Genomic DNA, 24117 nt, shown 5'->3' with positions numbered 1-24117 from the left:
GAGCAGTGGCTGTGATCTTATGAAATGACGAGATTACCCTTTATGTTGTACTATGCTTTTGAAATATTTTTTTATTACAATATCTTTTTTATCATATATACATGGTGGTGTGTACGGTTTGTTTCGGTTATTGGAATTAAGCGTATTCGTAATGGAAGTTATCGGTTAATGGGTTTGGTTAATTCAGTTAATTTGTCGGTTTTTTGTTCGGTTTTGGTTAATTTCAATTAATAACGAAATCAAACTAGGGTTAAGTTTTTTGCTTATAAATATATGTAATGAAGGTATAAATACATGAAATAAATGTATAAATACATAAATTGGATGTATAAATAAACAAAATAAAGGTATTAATACAAGAAATAGAGGTATAAATACATGAAATGAAGGTGTAAATAAATTAAATAGAGGTGTAAAACTTGAAATGGATGTATAAAAGCTATAAATATGTGAAAATAAAAATGGTTCATATATATACACACATTAATTAACTTATATTAAGAGAAATAAAAATTAATGCAAGGTAATCTAGACGTGCAATTCAAGTTTTAAACAGTCAGCCAAACCATTAACTATAAAAACAGCCAAAGCGAAACCACTATTGAACAGTTAAACTAGCTGAATTGACCAATTTACTTCGGTTTATACAGTTAGACAAGTTTTAACTATTTTCTACCATACTAACGTGAGTTAGGCTAAATCTAATGTGCGAAGTTTGTGTGGTTGAGGCTAAGTAGTAAATACCAAGCTCAATTGAGTGTACCTCTATAATATTATATTATATTTTGAAAATATTAAAAAACAAAGAAAACACTTGGATTCGAATGAGACAAGAAGGGGTCTATTTGAATAACGCGTGAAAATGAGGGTTAATAATTTGACAGATCATAAAAATAAATCATAAATGTCATGCACCCAACAGCATATTGTTAAGCCGCGTAAAAGTCGGACCCATAAACCGTTTTCTTTTTGTATTTTTATGTAGACCACTAGACCCTTATGCTAATAAGTTATTCCAATTTGACCCCTCATGTTTGGTGTAGAAGTTGAATTACTAATAAATTTAGATTTAGATACGAACATAAAAACCATTTAACCGAATCATAGACCAAAAAACTGCGACCACCCACCCCCCCCCCCAAAAAAAAAAAAAAAAAAAAAAAAAACGAATTGTTGGTTTAGTTTAACTCATTGTCCCTTGTACCTAGAAATAGCAGTAGATTCAAGCATTGGTAATTTTAGTCTTGTATTTAATTAAAAAATGTATCTCGCATCCGATTGCAAGGATTTCAAAATTACAAGTACATTCTTTGCTATTCTAGTTTTTATGTAAATTTATTATAGATATTAGAAATTTGAAAGTATAAAGTAATTGGATTTGTATATTTCTCCATTAACTAAGGACACATAAATTAAAATAAAATGTTTATGGTTATGATTCAAGTAAGGGAGACTCCGAATTCCAAATTGGGTATCAACTAATATCAAATTTGTGAAAATATGTAAAACTAATATCATACTCAAATATTTTTCAAACTAAAAGTTTTGAATGTTTCGGGTTTCATGTTTGCCATTCAGATTCAGGTTCGTTTGTCATTATTGCATAAATAGAAAAATGAAGTTATCGTTAAAACTTCCTTTGAAACGACACTAATACCAGAATTAATACATAAGATGATCTATAACTTTCAAATCACAAAAAAAAAATGAAAGGAAGTGATAGTTTGGCACTTGACTTCCCTTTTAAAGAAGTCGTGTTCAAATGGGGTTTACTTTTGATAATGAGATTAGAGAAAATGAGTGTTAGCTTGAGTTCCATTTAAATCAAAGACTAACTATTTATATTTATATTTTTAATATTTTTTTTTATCAATTCGAAACATGACATAATGAACAAACACGATGAAAATACAAAATAACAAACAACTTTGTAAGAGGTTTTACCTAAATAGTCGAGCTAACTTTAGCATGGAAAATAAATCATTATCCAATATAGAAGAAAACAAATATAAATTATAAAAATACAAATTTAAACTACTACAAATACAAGATGGTGAAATCAGCAGGCAATAGTGCCTCCCTTCAATTGGGCTGAAACGACGGTAGGGGTAATAGTGCCAGGCACTTGTCTAGCACTCCCCTATTGGCCCAACAAAATTACAATTTTATCCTGATTTAAAATTATGCTTTTACCATCAGTTCAAATTTATGTTTTCGCCCCCGCTTAAAAATAAATTTACGCTTTTGCTCCCAGCTAAATATTTCAATTTTACCCCCGGTTAAAAAATTACGATTTTGCCCCATTTCATTTACAGTTTTGCCATTAGTTTTTTTCCCTTAAAAATACGATTTTTCAATCAGTTCAAAATTATGTTTCTACCCCCACTTAAAAATAAATTTACGCTTTTGCTCCTGGCTAAAAATTCCAATTTTGCCCTCGGTTCAAAATTACAATTTTGCCCCGTATAAATTTATAGTTTTGCCATTAGTTTTTTTTTCTCACAACCAAGTTACGATTTTACCCTCAACTTAACTTTACATTTTCCTCATCGGTTTTTGTTTGTTTTCCCGATGACATTACAATTTTGCCCCAGTGCAAAACTACAGTCGTGCCGACAACTTCCTGGCACTCCCCCGTTGGTCTATTTAGCTTACAATTTATCCCCGAATTAAATTTATGATTTGGCCCTCAGTTAAAAATTACGTTTTTCCCATCGTTTTAGTTTTTTTTTTACTAAAACTATAAAGGTTTTTTGTTTTATTTGGTTTACTACGGTCTTACCATCGTTTTTGTTTTTTCTTCCCTAGCTAAATTATAGTAGTGTTTTTTTAATTGGTTGAGAATTATTCGGTTATCGCCCCGCAACACGGACGGAACATCTACTAGTATAATACAATAGTGAGCCTTTTAAACGTATCGGATGGTTGGAAATCACCTTATCTTAGAAAGCACCAAAATAAGTTTGGTAAAATCAACAATATGGATCTTTGTGCTGACATCATTGTAGTGACTGATGACATCATTATGATTCTTGCTGACATCATTAACACCGATAGAATTTGGTTCTAGTTGTTGACATCAATCATATGTAAGGATTAAATATCATTAGGTTTTGACTTTTATTCTTATAAGAGGTTTTTTTTAGATTTATTGGTTTCTCTTGAATTTTGAATTGGTGTATATTATTGTCTAGTGGAGATAAATATGATCGAGTGATTTCATTAATGATACGATTATACTCCAATAATCCATTAGTAATCTAAATTTATCGTTAAAAAGTTAGATGCAAATTGTTTGTTTATACCATCTTTTAGAAAATGACAAACATTGGTATAATATGGTAGGTTCCAATGTCTAAAGTTATGTACTATCCAATTTAATTCGATTTGGACACTTCAATCAATTTTACCGATTTATGAACCTTAAAGTCTATTAGTTTTTATAATCAGTTTTAACTTTTAAGTAACATATCATAATATCACACTTCGAGCCTTCGAGGTATAATGTGAATTTATTAAGATTGTGACAAATTGGATATCAATATTTTAAATATTATGTATAAATTCTAATCTATCTATACTATATAATAAAAGAAACCAATAAAAAGACACATGTCATTCATTGAATGCATCAGTTAAAAGATAATTATAAAATTAAACTTAATATTAATTTAAACAATTCGTATAGGAGATAATCTAATATTTTAAAATATTTATCAGATTTAGTAATAATAATAATAATAATAATAATAATAATAATAATAATAAATTATTATAATAATTTATAACCATAACTCTTTTATAATATTTAAATCTATACTAATATAATAAAAGAAACCACTTTAGGGACACTTGTCATTATATTATGCAATCTCTTATTGATAATTATTATTTTAATTTAAACTCTTTTGATTAATTAAAATATTATTAATTTAATATCTTATGGAGTTAAAGTATTTATATATTTCGTGTAAGCAAATTGGTAAATATAAAACAAATAAAAAATAAATAGATAAGACTAAAATCCTATCGGGACAAACATAATGGATCAAAATAGGCCCTCATAGGCCTATGAGCCAATACGATCATAGGCTTCAGCAAGATGACCGATTTTGTGAGTTGTTTGTCTCCATTGCTTGTGGAATATAATGAAAGTGTCCGTAAAGTGGTTGAAGAAGATGATTGGGCTTTCAGGGGTAGTATAGTCATTTCACACATAGTTAACTGAGAAATTTAACAGAGGTTAGGTCAGGGGACTAACCGAGTGCATTTTGACAACTTTTGGGACCACACGTGTAATTAGTAAACCACTAGGACCAAGTCTGCAATTTTTGCAAATCACAGAGACCAACCAAACACTTAACTCTAAATAACTATTTAAGCTTAAGCTCGATTTGGGTTTGACTCGTTGAATATTTTTAGTTATCTAATCGTTTATATATTAAATTTTACACTGATAAACATTTATTATATAAACAAAACTATATAAGCAATAGGCTTGTAGTGCTAGTTAAGTTCAATATGTTCAGTTTTATTCGAGTTTTTAACAACCCGATTTTGAGTAGCTCACATTACGAGCATCTCGCCTTGTTATATAAACTACGAGAATAGATCGAATAACCCTGAACGTATTATGCTATGTCTAGTGTAAAAATAATTTTTTTATTAAGTGTTATATTTATTTAGTTGATTTATAATTCTGCGGTATAAACAGTGTTATTAATCGTCGGTGTGAATAATTAATAACTTGAGATGTTGATATGTAATCTTAGATTCTTAGCTGGCTCAAGTTTGTAACGTGTGTTTGGTACTTTGGTCCCACAAATTAATTAATAGTTTTCCAAAGTAATTCTCACAAAATAATCTTGTGATACTGATTTCAAGTGTTATTTAAATACCTTATCTTTATTTTTTATAATAGTCCCATCATCTTATATTTTACTTTTTTATTGGAAACTGGATATATTAAATTACAATAACCATTAATGTCATCGGTTAGTTACAAGTTAATAGACTGGAACAAAATAAAACAAGGGTATTATTTGGGTATTATTTAAAAAAAACACCCCCTCCTCTATTAAATAGGATGTTTTTAGGCATTATTTTTGAAAAAAAATTGGATTGGCGTGTTTAAAAAAAAAACGCCTAAAAGGGATTATGGAAGAGTTGACTGACCAATGGGGAAACTTTTGCATTATTTAATTTAAAAAAAAATTATTGTGGAATTAATGGAAGGGGCGTTTTTGGGCATTATTCCCACTACGCCACTTTTGCAATAACCCCCAATAATGCCCCTTGCTGACTGGACTTACACGTGTCGCAAAACGCCCCATGCTGGGGGCATTATTGAGCTAAACCACTACACATGGTCTAAGACTAGAAGGTATGGTTTGGATGGGCTTGGAGGGGATGAGCCGCCACATAAGCGCCACGTAGGAGTGGCTTGGAGGGGATGGACCTAAGGGGGTGGGGGATGAACCCCTTTATGTATATATATGTATGTGTGTATAGGTATATGTGAGAGGAAAAGGAAAAGGGAGGCACGGCGGACCCGGCTGTGGGTCGCCGCTTGTGCTGAGCCGAGCCCCAGGGGGGCGGTGTGGGGGTCCGGCGCCGGGCCTAGCCGGGCATCAGCCGGCCCCCATACCTTCCAGTCTAAGCAAAACTAACCAAAAAGTTGAGAACTGGTGGAAACCGATTGATGTTTGCATCAACCGATTGTTGGCCAAACTGGTCGCTAGTTTTCAAAACCTCAAAACATTAACCATCATATCATGGGATGTCTCTTTATGTTAATTCATGTGCATTAGTGATGTAACATTTGAGTAAGATGATAGATTTTACATTAATTGGTGAAGGTGACAGACCACCTTTTAAAATTGCCGATAAATGATTTTATAAGGCTGATGAATAGTTCTTTGTTTTGATTGGTCGGTTTTCCACGTGACAAGCTACGGTTTTATAAAAACATTTACAAGTTCTGGTAAAAAGAATTGTTGATTAAACAAATTCTATCCTTGCAAACAAAAGAATCGGCTTACTTCCGTTCTTATAAATCATATAATATGATATTTACCTTTCCAAAACACTAAAATCATTATAAGACTAAGGCTGGTGAATAGTTCTTTGTTTTGATTGGTTGGTTTTCCACGTGACAAGCTACGGTTTTATAATCAAAACACTAAAATCATTATAAGGCTAAGAGCATTCACATCCAATCCACTAAAAATATACATACATCCCACTAAAAAACAACTCCTATATCAATATATTTCCACTAAAAACAAACACTTTTTCTCTCTCCTTTTCAAAATATATTACATTTTCTCTCTCCTCCACTCACAACCACTTTCAATATATATTAAAAAAGTATAGGGGGTGAACAGTGTCCCCCCAAATATACAGATGAACAGTAACATTTTCTCTCTCCTCCACTCACAACCAACTTTTATAATTCTTATATTTTAAAAACCCCCCACACAGATTTTGGTGGTTTGGATGAGAATGCTCTAAGGCTGATGAATAGTTCTTTGTTTTGATTGGTCGATTTTCCACGTGACAAGCTACGGTTTTATAAAAACATTTACAAGTTCTAGTAAAAAGATAGTTGATTAAAAAAAATTTCTCCTTGAAATTACATTTAGTTAGTTTTACTATTGAAACAAAGACGATTACAGACTAATCTATCGGTTTACTTCCGTTCTTATGAATGATATAATATCATATTTACCTTTTTAAAACGCTAAAGTTATCATATTTACTCATTCCACAATAGTTACTCGAACCATCTAAACGCATTACCTTATCTACATTTATTCAATGAAACATGCTATTACAAATTTACAAGTAACTTACCCATCTTACAAAATTCAGATGTAACGAGTAAACTTGCTATTTTTCGCGCTTTTTTTTTTTTTTTTTTTGTATTTTGAAAGGGTAACAGAACCATAGAACAATTTCACTTAATTGAACTGAAACCTGAGGAAATAATCTTTGACCTTGTTAAGTCAAAATGTCAAATACCTTGCAACTTTGACTTTCTACTTGGACAAGCTCAGTTTTGAAAGAACCGAAGCCGCTTGGTCACCACCCAACAAGAAATACGGGTGCCTTAAAGCATCAGAAGCTGATAAACGACCTCTACGCAATGAGCCTCGTTCTGAAATTAGTTTTGTGGCTAAGTCCCACCCTCTACCTGAATCCAAATCAAGAACACTTGTGTCGGGTCTGGTTCGAGTTTTTTCCCGCCATTTTTTTAGGTCGTAGTTTACGGCTTTTAGTTCTAGGTTGAAGTTTTTTAAGCCTGCGGAAGACCTTAATGATGGTATAGCCATTTGCATGAGAACGATCCCAGCAGAATACATGTCGAACAGATCAGGACTGTTCAGCTGCAAGAATGATAAATAAAATTTAGAGTTAATTACTGTTTTCGTCCCCGTGGTTTGTCAAAAATCACTATTTCAGTCCATTAGTTTAAAAATTGCTATTTCAGTCCCTGTGGTTTCACTTTCGTAACCATTTTAGTCCCTGTGGTTTCACTTTCGTAACCATTTTAGTCCCTGTGGTTTCACTTTCGTAACCATTTCAATCCATTTATTCTGTTAATACAGGGACTGAAATGGTTACGAGGTGGACTGAAATTGTTACGAAAGTGAAACCACAGGGACTGAAATCGCAATTTTTAAACTAATGGACTGAAATAGTGATTTTGACAAATCACAGGGACGAAAACAGTAATTAATTCTAAAATTTAAAAAAAAAACATAGAAATAAAAAAATAAAAGTTATAGCAATGAATAACTTGTTTTGAGCGACCGGCAGGCTGTCATTTTTTTAAACTGTTGAAGAGGTATTTTTAGTGTATGTAAGCCTTGTGGCATTAGATGAGGCATTTAAAGATTAATTTTAGAGTTAAATGCCATTTTAGTCCTTGTGGTTTGGGTCATTTTGCCAGTTTAGTCCAAAGGTTTCATTTTTCACCTGTGGGTCCAAAAAGTTTTCACCGTTGCCATTTTAGTCTAGTGGGTTAACTTCATCCATTAATTCTGTTAATGAGAAAGGCAATTCGGTCATTTTATGTGGCCGAATTGCCCTTGTAGTTCACAGAATTACATATAAAATGACCGAATTGCCCTTCTCGTTAACAGAAAAAATGGATGAAGTTAATCCAGTGGACTAAAATGGCAACGATGAAACCTTTTTGGACCCACAGGCTAAAAATGAAACCTTTGGACTAAATTGGCAAAATGGCTCAAACCACAGGGACTAAAATGGCATTTGACTCTTAATTTTAAATATAAATTCAGAAAAAATAAATCAAATTTTCAAACTTCTAAATAAATTTGCATTTTATTTTTTTCACAGAAACCTGTTGTCCCATATATGCAAATTTTACCTCATAAAATAACACATCGCTATCACAACAAAACTTTAAGCAATTTACCTAACCCAACCCGTTTTGTATGAAGTGACCCGTTTTAACCGAAGGTTGAGATTTCCTACCCCGGGGGCTGAAGTCACCAGACCTAAAAATTTCTATAAAATCAGGGGGGGGGGGGGGGTCGAAAACGTATATACCCAAAAATTTCTATACGAAAACTACATAGTCTCCACTTTTGAGCGAAAAGTTCGGGGGGTCGGCCGCCCCCTCCCGCCCCTTAAAAGCTTCGCCCATGTACTTTAATACAAAATTACTTAAAATTCGAATGCTGGATTTGATTAATAAAAAATATATATATATATCACCTGCCAGAGAATTGGAGAAAGAAGAGCTGCGACAGGTTCTGGTGGCGGGGACGGTGTTTCTTCGGGAAGAACATAAAGTTCCGGTGGGCAATAATCGGGATCAAGAAGACCCTTGTTTGGGACAAAGTTTTTTCCAATCCTTAAGTCAGTGGCTGCACCGAAATCAATAAGCTTGATCCGCCCCTTTTTCGTTACAACTAAATTGGCGGGCTTTACATCCCGGTGCACGATACCAGTGTCATGTATTTTCTTGAGTGATGAAATGATTTGTCTCATTATTTGCTTGATTATCAACGCGTTTCGTTCTATAGATTCAAGTCCTTGTAATACGCGTCCAAACATGAGTGATTCCAAGTTTAAGGGGAAAAGTCTGTCTTTCATGTAATCACCGAGGTCTCGGTCTCCCTGTGTTGGATTCGTATAACGTTTAATATTATACATGGATATATCGGTAACCTATACCAACAGGGTGTTTGGATTTGCGTTTTGAAATTGATTATCAAATAAACATTTTTTTTGGGGGGGGGGGGGGGGGGGGAATTGGCCTGTAATAATCCCACCTAGACCTTATTGGCCATTAATAATCCCACCTCAGAATATTCCCCCCACCAGTCCCACCTTTCGCATATTTTTCCTACAATGGTCCCCCGTTAAAAAAACTTAACGGAGTTAAGCTTTTTTCCAAATTACAAACAGACTTTTTAGGGCTTTTGATCAGAACGATGATACGAGTCCATTGATGTAAAACTTACTTTGAAATGGTGCTCCAAGTGACTTGATTTTGGTTAATTGGAAATTTAAACACCCGAATTGAAGCGCCGTTTTCATCGTTTGGAGCACCGTTTCGAGGCAAGTTTTACATCAATGGACTCGTGTCGTCGTTCTAATCAAAAGCCCTAAAAATTTGTTTGTAATTTGGAAAAAAACTTAACTCCGTTAAGTTTTTTTTAACGGGGGACCATTGTAGGAAAAATAGGTGAAAGGTGGGACTGGTGGGGGGAATATTCTGAGGTGGGATTATTAATGGCCAATAAGGTTAGGTGGGATTATTACAGGCCAATTTTCCTTTTTTTGGTTATCCAAACATTAAGAATTTTGCTTCTTTTTTAAACGACGTAAGCACATCCAGACACTATTTTCTATTGCCCGTTATACTACACCTGATTATATAGTTGCCCGATTAACCGATATCACAAAAAGCATTTGCACACTCGCATCCAAACGCCCCGAAAATATGAAATGTATGTGAATCTACTTGAATTTTAAAACAACATTTACCTCGAACTTCCATACGAGCCATTTCTCACCCTTTGTGAAAATAGAATTAGTTTTATCAGAGATAAAGCTCCCAAGAAACTCGGCACATGTATCCGGAGCTGCACGCGACAACCTGTAGTTGAACCATTCTTCAAAATCACCACATTCTATAGCACCTTGAACTCCAACTTTTACCTAGTAATTTACAAAGTACGATTATAACTTTCGAAAATTGGATTTCAATAATCCAAAAGTTGACCCATTGACCAATAATAATCCAAACTAGCAACTTGACCGGTGGTACTCCTAACCTTCACTTTCGTTGTCAAGAATAGTCCCACTCTAACAGAAAAAGTAACTTCGTCGACCACTAATGAGCAACTGACTGAATTTTTTTATCCCAATGGGAATGTTTTAAATTGTTTTGAAATGACATAATTAAAATTAAAAGACGCCCTACTTGTGGTATGCGCATATAATGTATATATGTGTAGGCGCGCGCACCGCCGGGGGGGGGGGGGGGGTGAAAGCGCACTACTTTTAACGTTATTTTACTAATTTCGTGAAAATAACGTTTAAAGAGGAGGATGGTTAATCATGCATCATGTGGTGGCGTTGATAGCCGAAAGAGCGGGGGGGGGGGGGGGGGGTACATGCACTAATCGGTCTTTGTCTCAATTGCAGAGTGTAATATGCCTTATGTCCAAGGCTTGATGCAAAACTACTATCGAGCCGGGGGTCTCATTGGAAGCAGCCTCTCTATTCCTACGGGGTAGAGGTAAGGCTGTCTACATCTTACCCTCCTCAGACCCTACCTTAGCTTTGCCATTGGTGGGATTTACTGAGTATGATGATGATAATTAAAATTAAAAGCAATTTGTTAGAGTGGGATTGCCCTCGGCACCGAAAGTAAAAGATTGTTAATATGGATTATTATCGGACAAAAAAGTCATATTTGGATTATTAAAATCCAATATTCCAATCTACCTACGACTTTTGACAAAATAAGACCCTATCGGTCAATAATAATCCATACCGCCAATTTGACCAACAACACTCCTAACTTTCATTTTTGTTGTCATGAACATCCCACCCTAACGGATAAGTAACTCTGTCTGCTTTGATGACGTGTAACATATGACGGGTCAGTTGCAATAGTTGACAATCATTAGGGGCAGACAAAGTTACTTATCCGATGTTACCGGTCAAATGGCAAGCACATATATCATAATTCAGATTAACAAAATCCAAATTTCTTATAATTTTCAACATATCATCTGATCACAACTAACTTTTCACCTGTTTAAGGATCACTTTCTCCTTAAACCTCGGATCTTTCTCCAGCTGCTTTCTCCTACTCCCAGTATTCCTAACCCGCTCCTCAACCGTCATATTCTTCGGAACCACCACACCCGAATAAACCACACCAAAAGACCCTTCACCCAACTTATCCCCAATCAAAAAATCCGAACTTTTCAAATTTCTTCTCCCAGACAAACCGTCGAACACCTTCTGTGCAGGACCCAAAACATAAGCATCAATGGCACCAATCAAAACCCCAGGTCTAGCAGTCAAGTACACCCAAACCAACCCAGCAAAAACAAACACACCCCACTTCTCAACCTCAGGAAAATCGCTAGTAACCTGTTGGAACTGATCATACCCGGTTTTGAAAACCGGAAATTGGTCCAAATGGAGTGTGTTTTCCAGCAAATCGTCGGAGATTTGGTTGAAAGACACGTTTAATTTTTGTGGGTGTCGTTTGAAATGAGGTGAATGAAGGGGGAGGTGTGTGGGTGAAGTGGGTTTTGTAGGGGAGAATGAGATGAAGGTGGAATTGAGCTTGAGATTGGTTGAAGAAAGCATGGTAATGGTAGCCATTGATGGGTGTTTGGTGATTGTTTGTTATGGGTTTTGAGTGAGTTTGTAGCAGCAAAAGGATGGATTTTTGCCACGAGGGGTGTCATTGGGTTATCTTTTTAGCTGGGAGATGTGTGGAGATTGAGGAAACAACGTTTTGTTTGGTCATTTTTTGATCAATTGCATGTTTGTATGAAAGGTAGGGGTTATTTTGTAATTATTTTATATTTAAGGGGTTGTTTTGTAACTAACGGACTAACTAAGAGTGAGTTAGTTAGTTAGTTAGTTCGTTCGTTAATGTTGTACTCTTCTTCGATTTTGTTTGTATCAATGGTATACTTGTTTTTTTAACTAAGTTTAATTTTACATTGGTTACTCAATGATAATTATCAATCGTATTCGTAATTGGTCAATTACAAACAATGATATATTAGGCTATTGAAAGATCAACTTTAAATTAGAAACTGGTCCAAGCTTCCGATGAAAATTAATTTGTATAATGTCATTAATCAAGATGATTTAGAAGGCTGGTGAGGCTTGATGCTAGTTACAACTTTGAGGTCGAAAGACAAGTAAACTCATATCTAATGGTCGTGTGTTTCGTTTGTTGTACCTTTGACAGAGAAGTGTTTAATGACAACAAATTCTATTTAAAAAACCGTGTTTACCACACGACCTTTTTATTCTCTTTTATTTTGCTTCTTATGTTTTCACTTATGTATGCTAGTTTATAACTTTATACGGTAGTAATTTGTATTTCACATTGCATTTGTTTATTATAAAATGTCTCTTTTTATTCAAAATTAAACATTGTCAAATCTAGAGGATGCTTACATGATTTTGGTATTTAATTTTTAAACTCAAACTTCATTGAATTCTAGAACTTTATGTCTATCTTACAAATTTTTACATCTCGTATTGTCGGTTTTCCAACAATTTTTCATACAAAATCCAAACTTCGTTGGATATGAAGATCAACTTTGCATGTCTTGCGAAAATTGAATTTTTATATCTTGAACACGAATAACAAACTAAAATTGTATAGCGTTTCTATCGATGCTTCATATTTTTTTTTAAATTTACTACTTATACATTTAGAAGATGAGGAAATAGTGCCACTCCCCCATTGGACCAACCTTTTTTTAATTTAATTTTATTCCCAGTTTAAAATTACGCTTTCGTCCTTCGTTTAAAAATACGTTTTTGTCCCCAGCTCAAAATAAAATTATAATTTTGCCCCTAGCTTAAAATTACGCTTTTGCCCTCGGTTCAAAAACTCATTTTTAATTTTGTTCTCATTTTTAATTTTGTTTTCAGTTTAAAATTACGGTTTCGCCCTTCGTTTAAAATTACGGTTTTGCCCCCCAGTTCAAAATAAAATTTTGGTTTTCCCTTTACCTTAAAATTACGATTCTTCCCTCAGCTCAAAATTACGTTTTTGCCCACAGTTCAAAATAAAATTATGACCCCCCCCCCCCCGAAGCTCAAAATTATGATTTCGCCTCCAGCTCAAAATATAATTACGATTTTGCCCTCTATACAGACATACATGTTATGAGAGAGAAATATTCGGTTTATTGCCCCGCACTCCCCCATTGAACCAACACGTTTTTTATTCTATATCCATTTTAAAATTATGTTTTTGCCCTCAACTCAAAATAAAATTTACGTTTTTGTCCCCATCTCAAAATTACGATCTTCCCTTCAATTCAAAATTACGACTTTGCCTGGCACTCCCCCATTGGACCAGCCAGTTTATTATTTTATATCCATTCTAAAATAACGTTTTTGCCCCCTCTTTAAAATTACGGTTTTGCCCCCAGCGCAAAATAAAATTATGATTTTGTCCCAAACTCAAAATTACGATTTTTCCCTCAATTCAAAATAAAATTGTGGTTTTGCCCTCAACTCAGAATTACCTTTTTGCCATCAGTTCAAAATAAAATTCTGTTTTTTAGTTGGTTGACTCGATTTAATTGTTTTTCGTGTCAATGAGCTGCCTAACACTCGCTCATTATTCGGCCATCGCCCCGCAACGCGGGCGGGGCTATAACTAGTTATATACATAAATAAAAATGTGTATGTTTTTTTGAAATGTGTGAATTATTCGCGAATGTCGAGAGGTCTAGCATACGTAGTCTTAACCAGATCCGCGCTAGAAAGCCCCCTCACACAATAGATCCTCAATTTATACCACTCAATAAGAAACCTCTATCACCCATACTCGAACCCGAGGCCTAGAGGGGAAAACTCACCCGGGCCTACCATAAGTGGAACTTAAATACCCGTGACCACCACTAGAGCACTTAACCATCACTAAGTGCTCACATGTATTTAAGTTTCACCTATGGTGGTCCCGGATGAGTTTTCCCCTCAGGTTTCGGGTTCGAGTCTGTGTGATAGAGGTTTCTCATTTAGTTGTTTAAATTGGGGATCTATTGTGCGAGGAAGCTCTGTAGCACATACATGCTTAAGAGAACGTATGCTAGACTTCCCGACATTCGCGAATAATTCGCACCTCTCAAAAAAAAAAATTGTGTATGTCAAGTGCTTAAAAAACATCAAACTGTTCTGTCTATGGGGGTGTTTGGGTTAGCTTATTTAAGTTAAAAAGGACTTTTTGTGAGAAGGACTTATTAACTTATGACTTTTTGAAAAGGACTTTTTAAAAAAGTGTTTGGGTTAGCTTATGAGCCAATAAGTCACTAAGTAGTTTTTTTAAAATGTGTTTGGTTTAACTTATTCATGTAAAATGACCAAAAGGGGCATCCTTTAAAAAGTGTTTGGTTTGGCTTATTTAAAAAGTGAGGGCTATAATGGGGAATTTGTTCACATAAGGACTTTTAGGACTTGAGAAGTCAGTAATCTTAACTTCTCAAAAAGCTCCTTCTCAAGGGTAAAATATAAGTCATTTTAAAAGTCCTTTTCTATTTCCCAAACACTATTACAACAACTTATTAACTTATAAAAGTCAATAAGTTATAAGTTGAGAGAAAATAAGGAATGCCAAACACCACCTATATGTTGTTGTAAATGATGCCCAAAATATCAACAAAACCGTTATAACATTAGCTTCTGTATCAACTGTATGCTGCACTAACCACCATGTGTGATTGCACTTCATCTTCTTCACTCTCATCATACTCCTGCATCAAATTCCCCCCATCTTCAATCCACATACTCTCCTTACCACCTTCATTCCACTACACCACTCAAAACCCCTCAAAATTCTCCACAAAAACCAGTCAAAACCCTAACCCTAGAACCTCAAAATCAAACCACAATCAACAATTCCCCAACCAAATCAACTTCAAAGAGCAAAAAACCACAAAATCACACCTCGAATTGAACCAAAATGACGAACAAGAGACCGAATTTCTTCAATTTGATGGAGATTTGATGAATAATGAAGGAGATGAAGAGGATTTGGTTGAAATTGTAGATTTGGAAGATGATTTGGATGTGAAATTGGGGGAATTAGATGAAGTGAAGGTTGTAAGGAAGGGGAAACAGTTGGTGAAAAGGTGTAATGTGGTTGCAAAGCAGGTTATTAGTATTCAGTCTGCTGTTAGTTTGGGGTTTGTTTCACAGCTTTGGGTGGATACTAACACTGTGAGTGTTAATTTCTTTTTGTTTTGATGTATGATGTTGGTTATATGAGTTAAAATTAGATTCAGTTAGGGGTTTGTTTATGTTTTAGGGTTCTTGTTTTAAGAGGTTATAGAGGGGGGGGGGGGGGTGCAAACGTGAAAGTGCACTAATTTTAACGTTATTATACTAATTTCGTGAAAATAACGTTAAAAGCTGAGGACGGTTAATCATGCATCATGTAGTGGCGTTGATAGCTGAAAGACAAAAGGGTACATGCACTAATCGAGTAATCGGTCTTTGTCCCGATTGCTGAGTGTTATGTGCCTTATGTCCAAGGCTTGATGCAAAACTACTATCGAGCCGGGGGTCTCACTGGAAGCAGCCTCTCTATTCCTACGGGGTGGAGGTAAGGCTGTCTACATCTTACCCTACTCAGACCCCAACTTTGCTTTGCTATTGGTGGGATTTACTGAGTATGATGATGATGGTATATTGTTATGTAGATTTGGGACCAAAATAGTATGCTAAGAGGGTGTTTGGATTGAGTTTTAAATGGATTTTAGTGTATTCTTTATTGAAGTATTAAAACCTTGTTTTTTAGAGTACGCGCCTAGGAAAACGAATAAGGGGAATGAAGGTGCGCCACATGTAGTTCTGCGTCGAAACTGGTCAAAGGGAGGATTCGTAAGAGGTTATATGTAAAAACAACCTAAGGGGTGCTTATGATAGGTTCACATGATAAATAGGTTTGCATGTAAAACAGATGAGAGATTTTCTTGTTTCGACTCCATGCAATGCTAGTTGGTTTGTGTATATGTAAGATACTATTATTTAGCCTTAAGAGTAAACTTCCGTTTTGCTCCCTGTGGTTTGGTCACTTTAACGGTTTTGCCCCAAACCTTTAAAAATAGCCATTTTACTCCCTGATGTTTTGGTTTTGTTGCCAGTTTGCTCCCTGCGGGGAGCAAAATGGAAAACCAAACAATTTGAATGGAGTTAGAGGCGGGGAGCAAACTGGCAAAAAAACCGAAACATCGGGGAGTAAAATGGCTATTTTTAAAGTTTGGAGCAAAACCGTTAAAGTGACCAAACCACAGGGAGCAAAACGGAAGTTTACTCTAGCCTTAAAGTTGGTTTCGATTTTTGAATACCTTAGATAGTTAGATCTTCGATGCTTTTTTTCGTCACTTCATGTAGTTTTTATTATAATTATTATTTTTTTTTTTTTTATAATAAGTGATATCTTTTTCCTTCTTAGTGGATGGTAGTGATTGTAGAAGTGAGGCCGAATCTACTATCTGGACAACAAGAAATGTTCTTTTTGGAGGATACAAAACAGGTAAGTAGCTTTCTATCTTTAGCGTTCGGAGGGGCAAAATAGTCAATCATGTCGACGAAGTTAAATACGTAATTATGCTTTGACCACAGGTTGGTGATGTTGTGCTTGTTGAGGATGAGACTGTGATGGATAAGGAGTTTAAATTGGTTGGACTAGAAACACTGGTATGGTCAACCTTACCGTTTTTACTAATACTAATAGTTACTTCTTTCAATTAGCATGTAAAATCGGACATCGTGTTAACTGTTAAACCTATTCGAAGTGGCAACAAATTAAAATCGGTTGGTGTCAAGTTTGTAACAACTTGATTGTCAATTGTAGATGCAAAAAGTAATAGTGTTGACCTTAAAAGTCAAAGGGATCCGTTTTGTTGGAATGGAAGTTAGTATATATATATATATAGAGAGAGAGAGAAAGTATAATGTACTTCACGGCTTAACGTACGTTAACGTACGCGACAAGAACACAACATGCGTGATTACATTTTGATCAATGTTCCATGCGTGATTATGCTCCCATGCGTGATTATCACAAAACAAACTGATCCATGCGTTATTAACTGTTCCATGCGTGATTATAGCCCTGATCTGATGGTTAAGATTGTCGCGTACGTGAAGTATGATAAGGGCTTTTGTATGTTAACCGCTCTCTCTCTCTCTCTCTATATATATATATATATATATATATATACACATATATATATATATTTATGTTTTTTTTTTATTTGTGTCCTGATTCAATGCTTCTCTTAGGTAGGATATAGTGTTGTGACACCAGGTCGACGAGATATCGGAAAGGTATGTTTTTGTTCCGGTTATCACTTTAAAAACACAAATCCAAACACCCTTTATATTTACACAATTTTCCAAATATCGTTTTTTGTTAAAAATTGTAGTGTTTTTCGGTATTATTACAAGAATTGAGATTTGTCTGTTTATTCGGATACTAGTTAAAAAGGGGAATTACTCTCGTTAATAATAATATTTTAGTTCTCTTGTTTTTAGGTGCGAGGGTATACTTTTAATATAAACTCCGGGGCGATAGAATCTTTAGAGCTCGATTCATTTGGAATATCCATCATTCCATCAAGTTTGGTGAGTATATTTTATTTTTTGTAATCCTATGTAACAATGTAACGCATTAGTACTCAAAAAATAAATTTGGCAAGTGTCAGAATTCACAAAAAACAACGTTTGCTTGTTGGGTTGCTTTTAGAGTAAATTACAAAAATCGTTCTTTATGTATGTCACTTAGGGCAAACTGTATCATTTATCTTTAATAATTACAGAAAACGTACTCGATGTTTGCAAACCCTTGCAGGTTATGTCCTTTAGCCCTAACTTAGTTAATTTTTTGTGGTTAAATCTAACCAAATGGACCCCACATGAGGGTATTTTGGTCATTTTACTCTCATGTGGGGTCTACTTGGTCAGATTTAACCACAAAAATACCTTCATGTGGGGTCCATTTGGTCATATTTAACCACAAAAATTAACTGAGTTAGGGCTAAAGGACATAACTTGCAAGGGTTTGCAAACATCAAGTACGTTTTCTGTAATTATTGTAGACAAAGGACATAATTTGCAATAAGTGACATACATAAAGGACAATTTTTGTAATTTACTCTTGCTTTTATAATTATACTCGATAATGACCGGAACGGATAGTTATACTTCTTTGGAATTGTGCACAACGGTGAGCACGTATTCATTTTTCTCTTAAACGAGAATGTGATTTATTACAGGTGAGCACGTATTCATTGCTGGTGGAAGATGTGCTGGAAGTCGTATCCGACACAGTTGTTGTGCATGATGCTGCAGCCTCGCGGATACAACGGTTAACTAAGGTAAATATTAAATAGCACTATAAGTGCTTTTGCGTGAATATTATATTTAGAGGAAGTATTTTCGACCCGTTAACTTATAAATAGGTCAATTTGGATTATGTTATTGTTATATTGGGTCAAAAGGGTCAAGCTAACAGATCTTACATCGTTTTACTAAAACATGTTGGATTATTTTTGCTAGGGGTGTAAACGAGCGGAGCCGAGCCCGAGCCCGACTAGGCTCGAGCTCGGCTCGTTAAGTTTTTATGAAGCTCGAGCTCGAGTTCGGCTCGCGAGTAAAACCCAAAGCTTGAGCTCGGCTCGAGCTATTTTGAGAACAACCTCAAATGAGCTAAAAGCTCGGCTCGAGCTCGTTTCAACAGCGATTAAGCGAGCCAAAGCTCGGCTCAAGCTCGTTCACCAATGTTATCATCATCATTATTATATTATATATATAAAAAACTAAAATTTTGTTTAGGCTCGTTTGGGCTCGCGAGCCTAAACGAGCTTTGAATTTCAAGCTCGAGCTCGGGCTCGATAACTAAACGAGCTCTATTTCAGGCTCGAGCTCGGGCTCGGGCTCGTTAAGGCTCAACTCGTTCGAGCTTTTAACCGAGCCGATCACGAGTAGCTCTCGAGCCTCTAGGCTTGTTTACACCCCTAATTTTTGCAGTAACATAGTTTATATAGTCATATTTGGCAAATTATTTATTTATAAATTTTGGATAAAAAATACTCGTTTAATTAAAGAGAACCTGAGCTCAGCTCGTTTCGAGATCTATATCTAAAGCTTGGATGTCAAATTTTTGTAACAAATAATATTGACATATAAATCTTATTGGTCAAATTAGGGTTTCTGGGATGCTAAAAGAACCGATTACTCGATGGATGATTTTGATTATTATTCTGATCTCGAAGAACGGTCTGAATACCGAAAGGGCAGAAGAAGAAGGCCGGGACCTGGGAACTTAAGACCCAGGGAAAAGCCCATTGACAACACTCAAGAAGAATGGGATCTTCCTATGGATTATCTTTGACCTTTTGTGTGGCAAGTAGTCAACTTGGTGCAAAAAGTCAAATTATTTCTTAATTAAGACCACAGGTTGACTTGTTAAAATAAACCGCAAGCCCAGCCGAAAACAAGGTTTTTCGGTTTTGGTTTGTGAAAATTGGCGATACGCAGTAAGTGGTTCGGCACATACAGAAACTATTAACTGTAATCAGTTACATCTATAGATAATAAATAGGTTACATCTATAGCAGTGGCGGATCTTGCCCGTTGAACATGCCAGGGCTGAAAGACACGAGCACTAAAAAAAGCCTGGACAAGCCCGGGCCAAACATAGTATATATAAAAAATTTCGATCGAAATGCGGAAAATTAGCACTACGCCCGAAAAACTTGCCCGGGCCGTGGCCCTGCCACGGCTCTTCTAAGAACCGCCGTTGATCTATAGATAATAAATAGATGAAACATCACGTTATTATATGGTGAGGACTAAACGTAAAAAATGGCAAACCACATTGACTATCCGGGCAATCAACTCTTAAAAGAATGAGTTACTATATTTTAATGAGAATGAGTTACCTAAAATGTAATATTTATGAGAGGAATGTTATATTTTAATGAATATGAGGAATATCCGACGGGTATGGGTCACACTTTGGGAATGAGATTACCAATACCCAGCTCGAACTCGACCAATCACCATCCCTACTCATCGTTGTCATCATCATCGTGTGCCAACACTTTGTCCTTGTAAAATAAACTAGCAATGAAACAATAGATTATGAAGTTTGCTAAGCCAACACATACCAAAACCACATAATACTTGTCTAGCCGACTGTCATGAACTGTGTCGCCGAACCATCCTTGAAGTATTAAGGCAAGAAAAACGTTTAGCAACTTTCCTATCCCCTTCCAAAACTCGATATATTCCTTCGGATAACGCTGTAATTGCTCTTCTTTTATTCGTGACTTGTACAACTTTAGTAGCCCTTCCTCGGTAAGTCCTTCCATGCACCCAAGCATAAAGAACTGTGGTACTAGCCAAACAAAAGAAGTATTTATATACCCTTCATAAACCACGAGCAACCACGCAAAAATACAACTTACGACTCCACAAAGCATCCCTACGCCGATTTTGACCTTCTCATGCTTTGGTAAACAACATATCCGCCGATATAAAAATGGGATAGCAAACTTTGAAAAATCTTGAACCAAGCTGTAGAATTGTACTGCCACGTAGTCGGTGTCTACGTGGCTGTATTGTTGTAAAAAGAATGTGTCCCCAGTTGCTGATATTATGGACACCACAGAAAACACTAGCCAAATAGGAAGCATTTTTAAAAGGCTCTTTAGAACTACCTTATCTTCTTGTTCATCAAAACTATTCTTTTCTTCTTCTTCTTCTTCTTCCATGTAATGTAGTGAGTTTTCCGGTTTAATCCATTCGTTTTCTCCGTTTTCCATATCCAAATTCTTGGGAGGTCTGTCTTTTCTCGAGAAAATCTTTAAACACCTAGTCGATCACAAATTTGTAAAACAAAAGAACACTACTAGAAAACTGTCTCCTTTGTGACAGCCATATTTGTAGCAAATTTGTAGGAAATTGGTCTTACCCACAGATTTGCTACAAAAATTTCGTGCAAAATAAAATTGTCGAAAATCACATTAGAAATGTAATGTATATTTGTCCTCATGTAATTCAAAAAATTATATATGTGAACAATTTTGTTTATACATATAATTTATACATTTTGTTTAAAACTTAGAAGACTTTAAATTCTTGATTAATCATGATCTTTCTTGTTGTTTATCTTCTTTTTCCAATTTTTTCCCTAAATCAGAAATATCGCAACACTATCGAACATAAAACATAACTAAAAAAGGCTTACTCGAGTATTCAGAAGAGAGAGTTAATGAAGAAGTACCCGAATATGTACTCGAGTAGCTTCTTAAAACACATTTGAAGCACTCCAAAACCCTGATGATAAACAATATGACCAAATCCGGATATAATCACAGCCAAAGTCAGCGCGATTAGGCAAATGAAGAATGCGCTTCCCCACGATGAATCAAGCTCTCCAATAGTATCGGGGACAAACCATAGCGATATAGCTAACATGGCACCAGACACGTATGCTACACGTGACCAAATTGTTGCACGTGCAATAGATCGTGTTATATTGCGATCTGGTGACTTATCAATGTCATTTACCATGTCTTGAAGTGCATCTTCTAAAATCTTGTCTGTAGATGTTCCAAGAGCTAAAAGAACTAGTGTGATAAGAAGAAGCCAATTCACATCATATGCATCAAACTTCCAGAAAAGAACCAAAGCCTGCAATAAAAACAAGGAAAATACATTGAAGGGATACATAGATAACACTACTAGAAAATGGGACAATTTTCTACAGAAATTTCCTACATATTTTTTTCGTCACAGATTACGACACTTTTATGACGAATTTCCTACAATTTTTTTTTCAAGATTTTGTTACAAATTTTCGATGCATCCACGACGAAAAATAAGAAAACCCTAAATAATTGACAGTTGCGTCACAAATCTTTCGGAAATAACCTACAAAAGGTTACTTATTATTCTTTACCGAATAAATATTTATATAGCCAAAAAAAATAAGGGAAAAGCCAGTTTCCTACGAGGTATTTTCCTACATCAGGTGTTTGTCATAAATGCGTAGAAAAGCCAGTTTTATGACGCATTTCCTACAAAAACTGGTGTAAGAAGTTTCAGTTTTTCTAGTAGTGTAATGAAGTCCTTGATTCGATTAACACTCATGGAAACATTGTTGGGGAAATTCTGAAAACGAATGCTTGGATAATCTGAGAGTCGCGTGAACACTTTCTAATTGAAACAATTCGATTACTCAAATGAATTAACCGGATAAAACTTAGAATTCAACTTAAAAGAACCAAGTTCGAATCCATGCAAGAATCAACTCGACCCTAGCAAGGGGCTTTGTCCCTTAGACCTTGACAGGGGCTGACGTCCCTTGGACCCTGCTCCCAGGGGCGTAGCCCCTGACCTCGCCAAGGGGACACCCCCTTGGAATTTGCTTAAGGCCTTCGCCCCTAAGGACCATTGAGATTCTCCAAAACTAAAATCATAATAAACTCAAATACGCGTGCACTCCCGTACTCTCTTATCTTGTTTTATGCATATCACGATACACTTTGATCAGCAAGTCAATCTAATTACACTAAAATAATCAACAAACACTGGGTTTGATTTGAGATCAAACAATCTCGACTCTTTTTGCATTCGATATATAAGTCAAGAATTTAAAAAATAAACACCTAACCTTTATATTTGTACTAATTAATCTACCTTTCTACCTAAGCTTCTTATAAGACTTAAAAACTAATTGGTGAGATCCATTGGTGTTTAATGACGGATCTCGTTCATTGGTGAATAGGCGTTGGTGATACCTATATGTCTTCTGGTTTTTCGGTATTAATTGAAGATTCTGTTGATCATCAATACTTACTATGACATATGCAATGTTTGAACACAAGAGTGTTTTTGATCTCCCAACAAACGAGTCAGCGGCATAAGCCATAAATATAACAAAAACTGATGATAAAAAACCATGTGCGTTGGTTGATATTGCAGACTTCAAAACATCATCTCCACTGACCGTAAAATACCATGCTATTACACTCACAATCGAAACGTTTGTCAAGGAACGACTAAACACCAAGCCTGTATGACAACACGCACACACATCAACTTAATTCAATTAGTACATAGCTAGGAATCAAACACATGACCATAATGCACACAACACAACTAGCTAGCTGCAGTGGCGGACCCAGGAATTATTTTCTAGGGGGTGCGAACGAAGGGTTCAACCAAATTTTCAAGGGGTGCAGTCGGGATTTTTACTTCGAAAATACACTAATTTATTTTTTTCAAAGGGGGCGCCCACCCACCGAAGCCAAAGCTTGGGTCCGCCAATGGCTAGCTGGCTAGTTGGATTTAGAGATCACTGAAAATTACCAATAACAAAGAGGAGACGGTGATTGTAGATAAAAAAATAATCTTTCCAAAAGAATACCGGAGCCAAAGTAGCTAGCGACGGACAAAAAGCCCAAAGATGAGTACCAAAAGATGATGGCGCAACTTCCATCGAGTAAATTCAGTTTATGTAGTGTTTTGAGGCCTTTCTTCCTATGGGTAGTTTCAAATACAACCAAGCTATAGATTTGTATACTATAAAACACTTCTCTCAGGAAGCATTTTTAAACGGCTATTTGGAACAAGTGTAGCTTCTTGTTTATATGAACTATTCCTTTTGTATTCTTTCTGTTTGGTATCTAAGTGCGGTGTTGATATTTCCTGTGTAATCCCTTATATTCTCACTTTTTTCTATATAGAATTCGTTTGGGATTTGTGAGCTTGTCTTTAAAAAGTTCGCTAAACACCTTGTTGATTACAAAGCATGTTCAGATCAAGATTCTTACTAATATGATTAAT

The 24117-nt window shown here is 35.4% G+C and overlaps 3 protein-coding genes across 3 annotated transcripts; 1 reads left to right on the top strand and 2 right to left on the bottom strand.

The window, feature by feature from the left end:
- Nucleotides 1-6789: 6789 nt before the first annotated feature.
- LOC110909998 (serine/threonine-protein kinase STN8, chloroplastic) lies at nucleotides 6790-12015 on the bottom strand. The gene is made up of 4 exons (XM_022154717.2): nucleotides 11302-12015; nucleotides 10024-10197; nucleotides 8746-9150; nucleotides 6790-7388 (listed from the first exon to the last, which is right to left on the bottom strand). The coding sequence occupies exons 1-4, from the start codon at nucleotides 11881-11883 to the stop codon at nucleotides 7041-7043; spliced, it is 1509 nt and encodes a 502-aa protein (XP_022010409.1). The 5' UTR covers nucleotides 11884-12015; the 3' UTR covers nucleotides 6790-7040.
- A 2882-nt stretch (nucleotides 12016-14897) lies between these two features.
- LOC110909999 lies at nucleotides 14898-20105 on the top strand. Its single transcript, XM_022154718.1, has 8 exons — nucleotides 14898-15474; nucleotides 16712-16792; nucleotides 16882-16956; nucleotides 17545-17589; nucleotides 17797-17886; nucleotides 18537-18638; nucleotides 19469-19864; nucleotides 20085-20105. Exons 1-7 carry the CDS (start codon nucleotides 14968-14970, stop codon nucleotides 19652-19654), a joined length of 1086 nt encoding a protein of 361 aa, XP_022010410.1. The 5' UTR covers nucleotides 14898-14967; the 3' UTR covers nucleotides 19655-19864; nucleotides 20085-20105.
- A 225-nt stretch (nucleotides 20106-20330) lies between these two features.
- LOC110911351 (protein NRT1/ PTR FAMILY 5.9-like) lies at nucleotides 20331-23770 on the bottom strand. Its single transcript, XM_022155959.1, has 4 exons — nucleotides 23641-23770; nucleotides 23129-23343; nucleotides 21551-21960; nucleotides 20331-21138 (listed from the first exon to the last, which is right to left on the bottom strand). The coding sequence occupies exons 1-4, from the start codon at nucleotides 23768-23770 to the stop codon at nucleotides 20331-20333; spliced, it is 1563 nt and encodes a 520-aa protein (XP_022011651.1).
- Between the last annotated feature and the right edge of the window lie 347 nt (nucleotides 23771-24117).

Source organism: Helianthus annuus, chromosome 15 (genome assembly GCF_002127325.2).
Source record: "Helianthus annuus cultivar XRQ/B chromosome 15, HanXRQr2.0-SUNRISE, whole genome shotgun sequence".
In the NCBI taxonomy this organism is placed as follows: domain Eukaryota; kingdom Viridiplantae; phylum Streptophyta; class Magnoliopsida; order Asterales; family Asteraceae; genus Helianthus; species Helianthus annuus.
This window is presented reverse-complemented; position numbering and strand designations above follow the sequence as displayed.